Raw genomic sequence first — 15,734 nt, 5'->3', positions numbered from 1 at the left:
ACAAACTAAACAACATGATTAAGTATTTTTATAATAAACAATTCAAACTTACATCTATTAGTACAATATTCTTACATCATAACTAATATAAACAATTAGTTTGATATTATAATTATTATATATGTTTGAAGTAAATATTATTTCAATGAAAACATAGATTTATTGTCTATGTTGATCTTGTGAATACATTATTATTTTTCAAACAATACTTACTTAATAATCATTCATTCTCATTATATTTATTAATATCTTAAACTCTTTTAGTAATTGGCAGAGAGTCTTTCAAAGATTGATCTTTCTCTCTAAGCAGCAAAGAATTTTATTCTGACCAACAAGAACTCTTAAGTCACCATTAAAATCTTACCATCTATCGATAAGTTCATGTTCAAAATTCAAATAAAATTAGAATAAATTTATAAGTATAAGTTATACTTAAAATCTATTATATTATATTTGAAATAATATATTTAAATATTATTTTACATGTTAATTTTATAAGTTTGTGTTACATTTAAAATATTTTTTTTTAAATAACATCAAAATAAACTAAAATTTATTATTTATTAGATGGACTGTTAATTTCTAGTGTCACCGTTCATATAACCAACTTTTCTTTACAAAAAACAATTTTAACCTATGAAGGAAAAGGTATGTGAACCAATATGATTCTAATTGGTTGGTTCCCAAAATTGAAAAACCTTTATCTACTTATCTCCATTACGCCCTCAAGGTATAAAGAACATCCATCTCTCTTTTTCAATTGCTCTATCTCTTTAAGATTCTCTGAAATTTAGCTTGAGATTTCAGGGACCAGTGTGAGTGGTGAACTACCAAGTTCCTTTTTGTGACATTAAATACCCCAATAATCTTGGACCATGGCTTTTGCCTAGCAACGTAAACTCTCACGATTCACTTAACTCAACCTACATTCTACAAAAATTAGACCTTCAGGACCACTCTCTCCACTGTATTAGTGTATATAGTTCCATTAAAGGGAATTAATGATTCTTGGATATAACTTTTCCAAGGTTTACGTCACAAAAAGTGCTTCGTGGGTTGGCTATGACCAGAGGATTTAGAGAACACCAGAAAATAAAAGGTTAGTGAATTACCTTTTTTGACTCCTTCATCACCAAAACATTATGGTTATCTTTGTATAAAAGCTGCAACTTCCTTTTTGTTTGGCAAATTTCAATGTTTATTTACAAATTGTAATGCACAAAGGACAAAGAATGTTATATATCTTGATAGTAAAAGTGCTTATGAGTTAAAAACTATATATGTAAAATTGTGTTTGGATGAGTGTTAAAGGAAGAAGTTGTATGAAGCATGATGAATGCTGAGAATAGAATAGAGCAAGCCAAAAATATTTGAAGGCAAAAACACATAGCTGATGAGTCAGCTATGTGCTATGAAAGATACTATATATGACTTAGTTCATTGAATTTGAATGGGTAATCTATTGCCATGCTGCATTTCAACAACTTTTGAAGGAATCCATCAATCTATTACATCTTCAATATTTTTCACATTTCTATTTGATTTAATACTTTATTCTTTATCCTCTTCTTTTCAACATTTTAAATGAATAACAATTCACGAGTTACGTTTTAAAAACTAACTTGATTTTTTACGTCGCCAATAAACATTAAACACTCGAATTAATTTATTTTAATAGATAATATATTTTATTTTACAAAAAAATTCATATCTTTGTCTTCTTAATATTTTAATATATTGTTTTTGCATATGAACGTATTTTATGAAGTTTCTTTTCATTGAACAAACTCTTCCTTACTCAATTCTCCTTTTTCTAAATTTTCCTCTGTTTAATGGAGGTTGTTTGCAGAAGTTTTTTCAATGCTGAAGTTAATATCTAGTCAGAGATAGTCAAATTCATATTAATGTTAAAAATGAAGTCAAAGTATGAATAAAATAATTTTCGTAAGTATATTTTGTTGATCATGGGTCCCTATTTGAATGGACCACAATTATGGACTCATTAGCCTAGAGGTCCAATGACCAACTTACTTGTGAGTAACGCCACATGTTTTTGGCTAAGTTATCCCACACGAGAGTGTTTTCAATAGACACAACGAGGTACTGGTAGGGGTACCCTAACTTAGTGAACAACTTGGTTGTCAAATAATAAACACAAGCTTTGGCGTGGGAAGCATAATACTCGGTACCCGATATTCGATACCTCTAATGATAGTTGAACTTGCCCATTTAGGTAGGTGATCCATCTTTCATAGAGTACTTGGTAGTCGACCTATCAATTATACTAGTTATAGGTTACCTGATGTTAGATGTTCGGTAAACGATATCATGTCATTGTTATCTTTGGCCATAACCCTACGAGTATAGTGGTGTACAATACGAGGTTGATATAATTGATAGGTCGACTACTGAGTTGCTCACTGAGTCAAGTATCGCATACTGGTACCTCTTGATGCCTGTTGGAGACACTCCCATGTTGGATAACTTAGCCAAAAACACGTGGAGGTGCCCACAAGTAAGTTGGTCATTGAACTTTTGGGCCAATTAGCCCATAATTGTGGCTCATTCAGATGGAGATTCATGGTCAACGAAATATACTTAAAAATATTATTTTAATCATACTTTGACTTCATTTTTGACATTAACTAAATTTGACTAGAATCTTTGACAAAATACTAACTTTAAGCATTAGAGAATCTTGTTTAGGCACCCTCTACTTAGTAGAAAAAAAAAAGACTTAGAGAATAAGTATTATATAATGAAGAGTTTGCTAAGTAAAAAAGATTTTGAACAACACATACATAACTTTCTAAGTTGATATTTCAAAGAATCATTTTTTTTTCTTGATTTAAAAAAGATGGGCTAGCATGCCCAATTCAATTCATTTTTTTCATACAAGTAAAGTTAAAATGAATTGTTTTCTTATTAAGAAAAGGTATACATGACTACATAGTCTTGTTTAATAGAAAAAGTATTTTGAAACCTATAACTACAATTTAACAACTTTTACTTTAAGGATAAAATAGTTTCAACTACATTTAAAAAAAATTGTCAATTGAGTGTAAAATTCTTTTTCTGGTGTCCTAATTAATACTAATGTTGTGTAAACAATCAAAAAAAATAAACAAGTAGATTTTAAGTCCCTCGTATACCTGCATAAATGATTTAAAATCTTCCAATTCGAATCGGTTGAGATACTTTCTGAATTAGAAATTAAACATTTTTTCATAGTTCTTCTGTTTTTAAATAATATTTTGAAAATTTAAAAAAAATATATTTAAAGTATCTTTAATCCTCTATGATATCATGAGATACAAAAGAATAATATCCTTTCACGTTACTGCATTACTCCATCGATTAACACGTACGTTATGCATTTTGCAGAATTGGGCTTAGTTTATAAAGAAAACCAAAGTGGAAGAGGGTAGAGATGTACGAGCTTATCCTGGTTATGGAGTAAGAAAACGGTACTTCACTGTTCCACCAATCAGACGACACACGATCCTTCAAACCCAACAAGAAAAAAGATATATGAAAACAGTAGAACCTATTTAAATCCTACCAAAACATGCAGAAAAAAACAATGTGGTATGGTGTTATCGTAGTACGGGTTTCAGGTAGCCTTACAACCTTTTGGAATGTTGCTCTGAGCAAAGGTTGGGAAAACCCAACTCTGATTATCTCACGAACTCAATGCAATAAAATAATTTTTGCTGAGACACGGAAATTTTAACTCTTTCCCCTTCTTGCCAGATTCTTCTCAGTCTTACAGATTACGTCAGTGATAAGTGATGACCACTGCTTTTTTAGATACCTGTGAATACTTATCTCTAACTCCAAATTTTTGAGTCTAACTTGGATGGAATACCCAAAACCCCATCAAGAAATCACCCTCTTCATCCAATAAACTTTCTTCATGCACACTGATTGCATCATTGCCAACTTTCAAATTTAACTATTTCTGCCACCTTGTCTTACATCATGTCATGCATTTGGAAGGGTGAAAAACTATTACTTTACTGTTAACATGTGGAGATTCATAAACCATATAAATGCTTGTAATCTTATCGTATATAATTAATATACAAGTGGGTGTAAATTTCAGATATGTGATGTATAATATATAAGTGTGAAAATCTCTTCTTATAATATGATCTTCTAAATGTTACATAAAAGATCTCGTTTCTATAATTTTTGATGGTGTTTGATCTCAGTGTGACTTCAAAGCAAAAAGATTATCTTTTCAAATTTCGTACCGAAGGTAACATCATTCCACTGCTAAGCCGTACATATCATTTTTGGTTTTCTTGGACGAACGATGAGAATTGATTTTGTTTAGGAAAAGTAACTGTTTTGTAAAGGTCAAATTGTTTTAGATTCAAAGCTTCGGTTTGATTAGAAAGTGATAAAGGGTAGTTTTTCTTGAATTGAAAAATATACAGTCAGTTTTGCAGTAATATTCTTATCAAAACATAGATCACTTCAGTTAAAATCCATTTTACTCATATTTGGGATTTATATTTATGATCGAGATAAAGGTGGTCATTTGCAGTTACAAGATTTCTTGGAAAATTATACTTTGATGCGCGTAATTTTTTTACTTTGTAATTTCTTATCTTTTATTTATTTTTTTTGAAAAACCAAAAGTTCATTTTTTTATATGATTATTTTATTTTTTTGTTAGTATATAAAATGAATGTGAACGTGTGTCATTCTATTATTACTCGATTTTTATTTTTCGTTATCTTTGTGTGCACTATGTTCAAAGTAGGAAAGTTAAAATTTTCCATCAAGTTTAACCAATCAACATTTTATGTTTCAAACGTTGTTCTTCTGTCAATTTTATAATACTAGTACTAGATGACAGAAAGTGTTTTGTTAAAGTGTTAAAACGGAGGAGATTATCAGAATAAATACGGAATCAATCTGATGAGAACAAGACTGAAGCAACAAACTTAACATAGATAATCCCAAAGAGAATTACTTCTTTAGACTTACTGCAAGTACTTACATTTACTCAATAGATGGTATGTTGATAAAAAAAATGACTAAATGACACATTTTCTTATACTCATAATTTATTTTGATTAAAAAACAATAAATGATAACAAGAATCTCATCAAATAAGTCTCAAATTCTAACAAATTTTCAAATATTCAACCCACCTAACCTAAATTTGGAAACTTGGAACTGTTATAAAACATAGCAATGTTTTGTCGTAGTAATTTTCTATCAAATGCAAGTTAAAGGGAAAGTCAAATTAAACATGGCAGTTCAACTAGTAAATTGACATATTAGAATGAAAAAAAATTTTAACAATTTTTTTACAACAATATGTGATAACATAATTCGTGACGAACTAATAAAATAATAACACGTAATTCATGATAAAAAAATTATTAAAAAGATTATTAAAATATCGAGATCCTCTTATATTTAAAATATGTTATTTCTTACGGAAAATATTTGCAATACGCTTACTAATGTACATAATCTAATATAGATCTTTATAAAAAGGGAATCACAAAGAGACTCAACACAATTTAAACTCAGTCGATATAAAACATTGACATTATTTTTATCCCAACTTAAGGTTTAGATTCATTTGTTTTTATATATTACTTAACTTTTTCATTTTTATCTAGTACGTTGAATTTTGAATTATATAATCTCAAATTTTCTGGTGTTATTATCTCCATTGGACAGAAAGTAGAAAGAGTCGTGAAACTAATCAGAATCCTATTAAATTTTAAAAGGGTTTGTTATTAACAATTTTTCATCATATTTATTAAATGTTATGTTGGTTTTCTCAATCCTATGTTGCTTAATTATTCAGTGCGCTATTAGAAAGGTGTTGAATACAAAAACACTGCACTTTCAAATACATACAAATAAAGAGGTAACAGTGACCTTGGACTGAAATGAAAGTGAGATGAAACTCAAATTCAAACCGGAACTAATAAAGAAAGTTTTATTGTATTTTATTCAGATACTTTAATTAATCAACATTAAGCTTTAAACAGAGCAAGATTATCTGTTACCTATAAGTTTAGTTAGGCTTTGATTTTGATTATAACAAGTTCATTAATGGTTGTATAGGATACAGAAAGTACAAAAGCTGTGTTGGGAAAATTCCTATGCATTAATAAGGTTCACAAAATGGTACCATAAGCTAAATCAAGTCTTCTTTTTGGAACCATATTCTTTTTAAACTGATTCCCTTCACTGAATGTGAGCTATGGCCAATAAAATCTTCTTGTACTGCATCATTTCGTGGTTCCAATGCGAACGGGTCACGAGACTTTGTAACTTTTGCTTACTCAGATTCCCTAATCAGCTATAACCCACTAGCTTCACCAATATATAAGCACAGCACCAGCTGCATATTCTCACACAAACTTGTTGTTCTTTTTTCTTTCATCGTTCATCTTTTCTCTCTCTTTTCCATCAAGTTTTTCACTCATGGCTTCAAGCTCTCTCAGCAAGCAAAAGCCTTCTGATTCCTCCTGGACTCCAAAGCAGAACAAGCTGTTTGAAAAAGCACTTGCAAAATATGACAAGGATACCCCTGATCGCTGGCAGAATGTGGCTGCAGCAGTTGGTGACAAATCCCCTGATGAAGTTAAGAAACACTATGAGATTCTCTTGGAGGATCTCAGACACATAGAGTCTGGCCGTGTTCCTCTCCCCAAATACAGGTCCACCGCAACCACCACCACCACCAATGTTGATGATGAAGACAAGTAATGCATCCAATTCCAAATCTCTCTTTTCAATCTTTTTCGTCTGCTCAATCATTTGCATGTCATTATCTAACAACTTTTCTCACATTAGCCTTCTTAGTTTTAATCCTTCTCATGCATGTTCCATTGTTTGTCCCTCTTGGGTTGACTACTCCAACAGCATCACAGAAATGGTTGCAAAACCATTTGATACTTCACAATCACTAGCCAGAATAAAAAGTAGCAGCCGATGATGATTTCTGCGGCATTGTTCTGCAATTGGGTCACTCTAATGCAAGAAAACAAAGAAGAAATCACAAACATTTCTTTTCCGTTTTCTTGTGCCATTGAACAGAATAATTACTTGTTATACACTCTAAGTTTTCAGGCTCAAATTTCTAAACTCAATTATCTAGCTACCTAACTAATGAAATTAGGTATAACTGCTTTCACCGTAGCTTTTTTATGTCAAAATATTATTTGAATCTGTGGTAGAAGCCTTGCAGTGATGGAAGCCAGATAGCAGAATTCTTGTGAACCGAATTTACTGTGCACAAAAAAATTTGACTGTCTCGAGATTTAAGTGTTTGCGAAAAGTGATAGCTAAAGATTCCGTGGCAATAATCTTACCTTCCTTGATTGGAGAATATTATGCCACATTGCAATAGCTTCCAAATACTTGAACACTTGAACAGAACAAAAACAGTGATTAGTCTTTCTCAAATACACAACGTGGTCATTTTGTGACAGCAAATTGAGAGAGTAATGCCATAAGTCTTCTCTTGCATTCTGCAGTAATTTTTGTCGTGTTTTCCGTGTCATTTCGATATTTTCTAGGATGCACAAGTTTAATTTTATTTTAACTATTTTATTGTCTCAGGCTTCTGAAGTATCTTAAGCTGAATTGATGGAAAAAGATGATGTTCGTGGTATCCTCGGCTCTTCGCAGCATTTATGTGGTGTTCCTTAAATTTGCAGAAATATCTTTCTTTCTATGTCTTTCTACTTTGTTCTTCTGTGTTCTCTTTTCTACCATTGCAATTTAGATTGTTTCAATTTTCAATGAATTGTCCTGTTTCAGAAAACCATACCAGAATCTCAATCAGGATATTCTCGTACACCCTTTAAAAAGGATTAACAAATGTTGTTTTTTTATTATAATCACATTGAGATTATATAATTCATAACTGATCAGAAGAATAAAAATAAATAAACAAACTGTTTGAGTTTGTAAAGTTTATCAGAAAGAAGGTAAAAAGAGAAAAGTGAAAAGTAACTTGATTTTGCAGCTTAGTACAACAGTACCGAGCCCATTAATATTCCCTCGTATAAATCAAACTGAGTGCAACATTACCTAATCATCATGTGAAACATCTGTGTAGTCCAAGATTTAGATGACTTCAACTTGGATTTGAGCTTTTTTTGTCCTATTTTTCAAACAAATTATTCAATTTCCATTAGTTAAAATTGCATATTTTACAAGATAAATATAATAATAATAATAATAATAATTGACAAAACAAGTTGTATACGTTAAAATCTTTAAATATGTTTTCTGTTTAGTTTAAGGTTTTTTCTACTATTCACATCAAATAAGAAAAAAATGGGTCTAAGTAATATTGTCTTAATTTTCACTCATTTTTAATTAATTTGGGTAACTTTCTGTCCGTTCATGTTAGTAATTTATTTTTTTTAAGACTTAAAGATACCAAATCAATTTTTAAAACAACAATTGCAACTTGCAATTTCTTTTACAATATTTCAAATCTTGTTAGAAATTGGGATTTGGGTTTTTGATAGAAATTTGCTTATGGGATTAAAAAAAATTACTATTTATAAATATAGGTAATCCTTTTATTAAGAATCTGTTATTAGATACATAAATACAAGATGAACCGAAGTTCATTTTGGGGCTTTGTTTTAATGTTTTCTGTTTTAGGTCTTTATTGTTTTCTGTTCATCAGAGCACTATATATAGAGCTCTGTTTTCTGTTTTATGTTTTGTATGTGTTCTGTTTTACAATCAATGAAAAGCAATAACACTTTAATACACAGAAAGAAATGGGAACCAAGAAATACTTACTTGTCTCTTTGTCCTGATCATTTTCTCCTCTTTCACCACTGCCATCTGAAGCCTCTAAGGCTGCCGGACCACCGTGAGATCGCCACTCTCTGAGACGGAACCCTCTGGAAGCTCTCCGTTCTCTCTCCTGACTTGTGAAGAAGCGCTGGCCACGTCTACATTAGCCATTCATCTGATGGCTTTAATCTTTCCATGGGCCGCCCAATATTGGGCTTCATCACAGTGCACATCACTTTGGGCCTCAGTTTAATATGGTACCAGAGCAGGTCTTGGACCTGTTCTGCCACTGATTCCGCTGCATTTTCTTCTTTTTCTTGATCTTTCTTTGGTTCTTTGAAATTTTCTTGCTAACTATGGAAAAACTGGACCAGACCAATAACCCAGTCAGCCCCTACTACTTACACCCAGGGGAGAACCCAGGCACCTCCCTCATATCTCAGGTCTTGAATGAAACCAACTATACTTCTTGGAGTAGAAACATGAGAAGGGCTCTCTTATCCAAGAACAAACTAAAATTCATAGATGGAGGCATCACAAGACCCGAAAGAAGTGACAGTTTGTTTGATTCTTGGGAAAGAAACAACATGATGGTGCTGTCTTGGATCATTAAAACCCTATCACCCCAAATAGCTGAGAGTGTGATATACGTAGAGAATGCACAAGAATTGTGGGAAGAATTGAAGGAAAGATTTTCTAAAGGAGATCACTTCAAATTCTCAGATTTACTCCAAGAAATTCACTCCATCAAGCAAGGTGAAAGGAGTGTGACCCAGTATTTTACAGATTTGAAAATCTTGTGGGAAGAACTTGAATTTCTAAGACCCATTCCCATTTGCAGTTGCAAAATTCCATGCAAATGTGATCTGTCCAAAGCATCACAGAAATACAGGGACATGGAGCATGTCATATGTTTCCTAAAGGGCCTAAATGAATGCTATGATACTGTTAAAACCCAGATATTGCTTATGGAGCCTCTACCCAACATTAATCGTGTGTTTTCCCTCATCATACAGCAAGAAAGACAAGGGAAAAATGATTCTAATCAGAATGACAGCAAGGTCCTTGCTAGTACCACTGAAAAGCAAAATCAATGGAAGAACAATCAAGGTTGGAAGAATTATGGACGTGGAAATCCTCCCAGAAATCAAGGAAGAGGGAGAGGGAGAAACCCCAACTACGGAAAACAGTGTTCCTACTGTCATAAGATGAACCACACCATTGATGAGTGTTATTCCAAGCATGGATACCCACCTTGGTACAAAAAGAATGACAACAGTGGTGAAAACAACACTGGACAGAGTGAATGGGGGGCAGCTAATGTCTGTTCAACATCTACTGGAGTGCAGACAAGTCAGCAAAATATCACTCAAAATTCTTTCACTCATGAACAGATGCAAAAGATACTGCAAATGCTGGAGAAAGTTGACACCCCATCTCACAGCATCAGTCAAATCCAGAAAGACAACACAGAAAATGCACCAGGTATATTTTCTTGGATCATAGACACAGGGGCAACAGATCATGTAACCCATGATAAAAACCAGTTTACAACTTTCTATAAAATCAATCCTATATCAGTAAAACTACCCAATAGTTCTACTGTCACTGCTCACTATGCTGGAACCATACATTTCTCTAAAGAATTTGTGATTTTTAATGTTTTATATATACCAGAATTCACTTTTAATCTCATATCTGTTCAAAGTCTTACTAGGGATATAAACTGTACACTAACTTTCTCTTCTAAGATGTGTGAAATTCAGGACAACTCAACATTGAAGATGATTGGGTATGCTAGTGTGTGCAAGGGACTCTACCATTTACAATCTTTTGGAAGGAATTTAGCTCCTAGTTTTGCTTTTTCGTATGAACATGACAATGTAAATATTTGGCACTTTAGACTTGGTCATCCTGGACATAAAACTCTTGATAAGATGTGTAAATTTTTCCCTTATATTCAAACTGCTAGTGATAATGATGCTTGTGATATCTGTCACTTTGCCAAACAGCACAAATTGCCCTTTCCTAAAAGCACTTCTTTATCTGATGACTGTTTTGACATGATTCACTGTGACATTTGGGGTCCCATATCTACCCCCTCTGTACATGGTCATAGATATTTTTTAACTGTTGTTGATGACTACAGTAGGCATACTTGGATTTTTCTTATGCATAATAAGGGCCAAACTAGAGAGCTGCTGCAGAGCTTTATTGCTAAGGTTAAGACACAACATAATAAGGCTGTTAAGGTGATAAGAACCGATAATGGACCTGAATTTAATTGCTCTAGTGTCTATAATTCGTATGGAATTGAACATCAAAGAAGTTGTGTTGAGACTCCACAACAAAATTCTGTTGTGGAGAGGAAACACCAACATATATTGAATGTAACCCGCAGCTTGATCTTCCAATCTAATATCCCTCACATATATTGGTCCTATGCTCTATCCCAAGCTGTTTATCTGATCAATAGACTTCCCTCTCCTATCATTAAAGACAGAACCCCTTACGAACTTTTACAGGGTAAATCACCCACCTATCTTGACTTAAAAATTTTTGGTTGCCTATGTTTTGCATCTACCTTAGAAGGTAACAGAAGTAAGCTTGATCCTAGAGCTAGAAAGGGTATTTTTCTAGGATACAAGAGTGGGATAAAAGGATATATAGTCCTTGACATTAATAGTAGAGAAATATTCATAAGTAGGAATGTTATCTTCTATGAAAATATTTTCCCATATAAAAACAAACAAGCAGGAAACAGTAATCATGATAAAGATAAAGGAGACCTATTTTTTCTTGGTGACATTACTTGCAGCCATGAACAAAGTTCTACTGAGAATGAGAGATCTACTAGAGAGGAAGCTGCCACCGATAATGACAATCCTATAGACCAAGAACTTGAGAATGTACAGAGGAAATCCAGCAGAATGAGAAGGACTCCAGAATACTTAAAAGATTACATACAGCAAAGTGATCACTCTCCATCCACTCAACTGTGTGCCAAAAATGGTTTGATTACTCCCTATCCCATTAAAAATTTTATGTCCTATAAATCTCTTTCAGATAAGCATTTGAGATACACTCTTGCTGTGACTGTGAACAAAGAGCCCAATTCCTATGAAGAAGCTAAGAACAGCCCTGAATGGGTTGATGCTATGAGGAAAGAAATACATGCTCTACAGATGAATAAAACCTGGTATTTGACCCAACTTCCTCCAGGAAAGAGGTCTATCGGATGCAGATGGGTCTATAAGGTGAAGCATAAGGCTGATGGCACAATTGAGAGATATAAAGCCAGATTGGTAGCCAAAGGCTACACTCAACAAGAGGGAATAGATTTTTTGGATACTTTTTCCCCAGTTGCTAAACTCACCTCTGTTAGACTTTTGTTGGCTCTTGCAGCCTCTAAAGGCTGGTTCCTACATCAACTTGATGTAGACAATGCCTTCCTTCATGGAGATTTGAATGAAGATGTTTATATGGATCTTCCTCCAGGATTAAATGTTGACAATAAAGGGCTGGTCTGTAAACTAACCAAATCCTTATATGGGCTGAAACAAGCTAGCAGACAGTGGTTTGACAAGCTTTCATCTTTTCTTATTTCTACAGGATATACCCAATCTAAATCCGACCATTCCCTATTTGTTAAAAGAAACCTTTCGGATTTCACAGCCTTACTTATATATGTTGATGACATTGTCTTGACAGGGAATTCAATGAAAGAAATCAATCTCATGAAAACTCTTTTGGATAATCAATTTCAGATTAAAGATTTAGGAGAACTCAAGTATTTCCTTGGATTTGAAGTGGCTAGATCGAAGAAAGGGATACACTTGTGCCAAAGGAAATATGCCTTGGATATCCTAGAAGAAACAGGAATGCTAGGGAGTAAACCTAGTTCTACACCTTATTTGAGCAATACTAGCAGTATGTACAAAAAGGAGGATTATATGGAAAACCCTAGTGATTATAGGAAATTAATAGGAAAATTATTCTATCTTACTAACACTAGGCCTGATTTATGCTTCACTGTCAATCTTTTAAGTCAGTTCATGCAGGAACCAACTAAGCACCACTATCAAGCCTTACAACACGTACTTAGGTATGTCAAATCAAGTCCAGCTGAAGGACTTTTCTTTGCTGCTGATTCTAATCCTCAGATAAAGGGATTCAGTGATTCAGATTGGGCCACATGTCCTAATACAAGAAGGTCTACTACTGGATACTGCATTTTCTTAGGCAACTCTCTTATCTCATGGAGGTCAAAGAAACAGAGTACGGTGTCAAGGTCTTCCACGGAGGCTGAATACAGGGCTCTTGCAGCCACCGTGTGTGAGATGCAGTGGTTACACTATCTTCTTCAAGATTTACACATTGAGCCAACAGCTACTGCTGTCCTCTATTGTGATAACAACTCAGCAAGGCATATTGCTCACAATCAAAGCTATCATGAGCGAACCAAGCACATAGAGTTAGATTGTCACGTTGTTCGTGAGAAAATACAAGCCAAGCTCTTACATTTGCTTCCCATTCGATCAGAAGGGCAACTTGCAGATGTATTTACTAAATTTCCTCACCGGACTAGGTTCAAATCCATTATTCCCAAGCTTGGAATGATGAATATCCATCATCCAGCTTGAGGGGAGGCTATTAAGAATCTGTTATTAGATACATAAATACAAGATGAACCGAAGTTCATTTTGGGGCTTTGTTTTAATGTTTTCTGTTTTAGGTCTTTATTGTTTTCTGTTCATCAGAGCACTATATATAGAGCTCTGTTTTCTGTTTTATGTTTTGTATGTGTTCTGTTTTACAATCAATGAAAAGCAATAACACTTTAATACACAGAAAGAAATGGGAACCAAGAAATACTTACTTGTCTCTTTGTCCTGATCATTTTCTCCTCTTTCACCACTGCCATCTGAAGCCTCTAAGGCTGCCGGACCACCGTGAGATCGCCACTCTCTGAGACGGAACCCTCTGGAAGCTCTCCGTTCTCTCTCCTGACTTGTGAAGAAGCGCTGGCCACGTCTACATTAGCCATTCATCTGATGGCTTTAATCTTTCCATGGGCCGCCCAATATTGGGCTTCATCACAGTGCACATCACTTTGGGCCTCAGTTTAATACCTTTTTTTTCCAAAAATAAAATTGCACATCAAACATATCAAGTCAGGAGAAGATTGACTATTTTCTAAAGTTATTCTGACACGTGGATTAGACACTTGACAAAATAAAAGGAAAACTATTATAATTATAATGTGGGTATACTTTTCTTCAATTTAAATTAATTTATTATATTTAAGGATATTATTTTAAAAAAATATATATATTAATGAAATGGTATCGTTTTAATTTTTTTTTAACTACTTTAGTTATTGAAGTACAATTAGTATTAGTTGATGAATTATATAAAAATATCTATAGTGTTGCACTTAAACTACCTATGAAAAGTTATGCATTTAATTTAACTATAAACATAAAATATTTAACCAGTAAAAATTAAGCCTTACATTTACAAAAGAGAAAGTTGAGTACGGAAAGATTGGAAATCAAGTGAGAAAAAAAAATATAGAAAATATATTTTAGACCTAAATGCTATATTTTTTATGAATGACTTTGGAAGAAGAATAAATTTTCAAACATGATCTTAATTTTGTAAACAAAAATACTTTGTATGAAATTTAAAAGAAAAATCCTAATGATTTATTTTTAAAACTCTTATAAGTTTTTTTGTGGTTTAATTTTTCATTTTATCCTATTTTTGAAGTTAATTTTAATATTGTTTCATTAATTCTTAAGTTTTCAGTCAAAACTCATTATTTTACACATAATAATCTAGCAACTTCCATGGAATTGACCAAATACCTCATTTAGAAAGTGATGACAGGAGAAACACGGTATGCTCAAATCAATGTTTGTTTAAGAATTATTTGACAGAAAAAAAGTGTTTCCATCTTGTTCAACATCTTTCAACAACACTCAATACACATGTCCTCCATATTCAAGTTCATTCTCCTAGCCATGAATGAACTTTCGAAAGTTTGTCATGTTGAGTTGTGCAAAGTTTGAATCATTTGCTGATTCATGTGTGACATGATCAAATTAGCAAAATTCAGCATCATGATGGCATATTTAACTTCAGCACTTGTTTGGCAGGATGCATTTGAAAACTATGTAGCAGACGCATCATAATCATAATTCATTTACATTGCAGTTACACAGAACACTTTCTCTTTAAGTGTTCTTAATCATGTGTAATTTAAACCTTGGTTACTTCTGAAAGTAGCTTATCATTACTTCGAAACTCTGTCTACACTCTCCTTGATTCCACTCATCCATTACATCATCATCATGGTTCAAACATTCAATATCAATCAAGAAAACATTGCAAAAGACTTGTTTCAGTTAGTGGAACAGTTACACAGTGGTGGTCAGCAAGGAAAACATCATCCTGAACTGGTACTTGGGGAACAATGTTCATACCAAACTGTTCTCTGCTTTCAAAAAGTTTCATAGAAACTTTTGTAAAAGTACCAGCTTGTTCATTTTATGAGAACTTAAAATGATACACATGACAAGTCATTGAAATGTTTTCAATAAGAGCATGATTCGGTTGGTAAACTTGGGGGTGTTTGTTTATCAAAAAACCTTTAGCTATTGTTGATGAAGCCAAGACTACATCACAACTTTGGGTTCTCTTGTCCTTCCCATGAGGAAATTCCTTTGTAACTTATTGGCAAAGAAGGCATTTGATTATGAAAGAAACCTTATGTGCCAAATTTTCAAGTTTCTCTGACCATTTCTGCATTCATGTTGGTAGGCAGAAATTGATGATATTGAGAATAGTTTGATAGAAAAGAAAGTCTTTTGGATTAAATACCAATGAAGGTGTACCTCAACAAAAGATAAATTTTGTGACTTATGACA

At 33.1% G+C, this 15,734-nt stretch overlaps 1 protein-coding gene across 1 annotated transcript; it reads left to right on the top strand.

The window, feature by feature from the left end:
* Positions 1 to 6,282: 6,282 nt before the first annotated feature.
* LOC124837002 (protein RADIALIS-like 4) lies at positions 6,283 to 7,785 on the top strand. Its single transcript, XM_047312281.2, has 2 exons — positions 6,283 to 6,743; positions 7,603 to 7,785. Exons 1-2 carry the CDS (start codon positions 6,463 to 6,465, stop codon positions 7,628 to 7,630), a joined length of 309 nt encoding a protein of 102 aa, XP_047168237.1. The 5' UTR covers positions 6,283 to 6,462; the 3' UTR covers positions 7,631 to 7,785.
* Positions 7,786 to 15,734: the final 7,949 nt, after the last annotated feature.

The sequence above is a fragment of the Vigna umbellata genome, chromosome 3, assembly GCF_029865625.1.
Source record: "Vigna umbellata cultivar VRB3 chromosome 3, Vumbellata_1.0, whole genome shotgun sequence".
Taxonomy (NCBI): Eukaryota; Viridiplantae; Streptophyta; class Magnoliopsida; order Fabales; family Fabaceae; genus Vigna; species Vigna umbellata.
The sequence above is the reverse complement of the archived record's forward strand: the minus strand, read 5'-3'. Positions and strand labels throughout refer to the sequence as shown.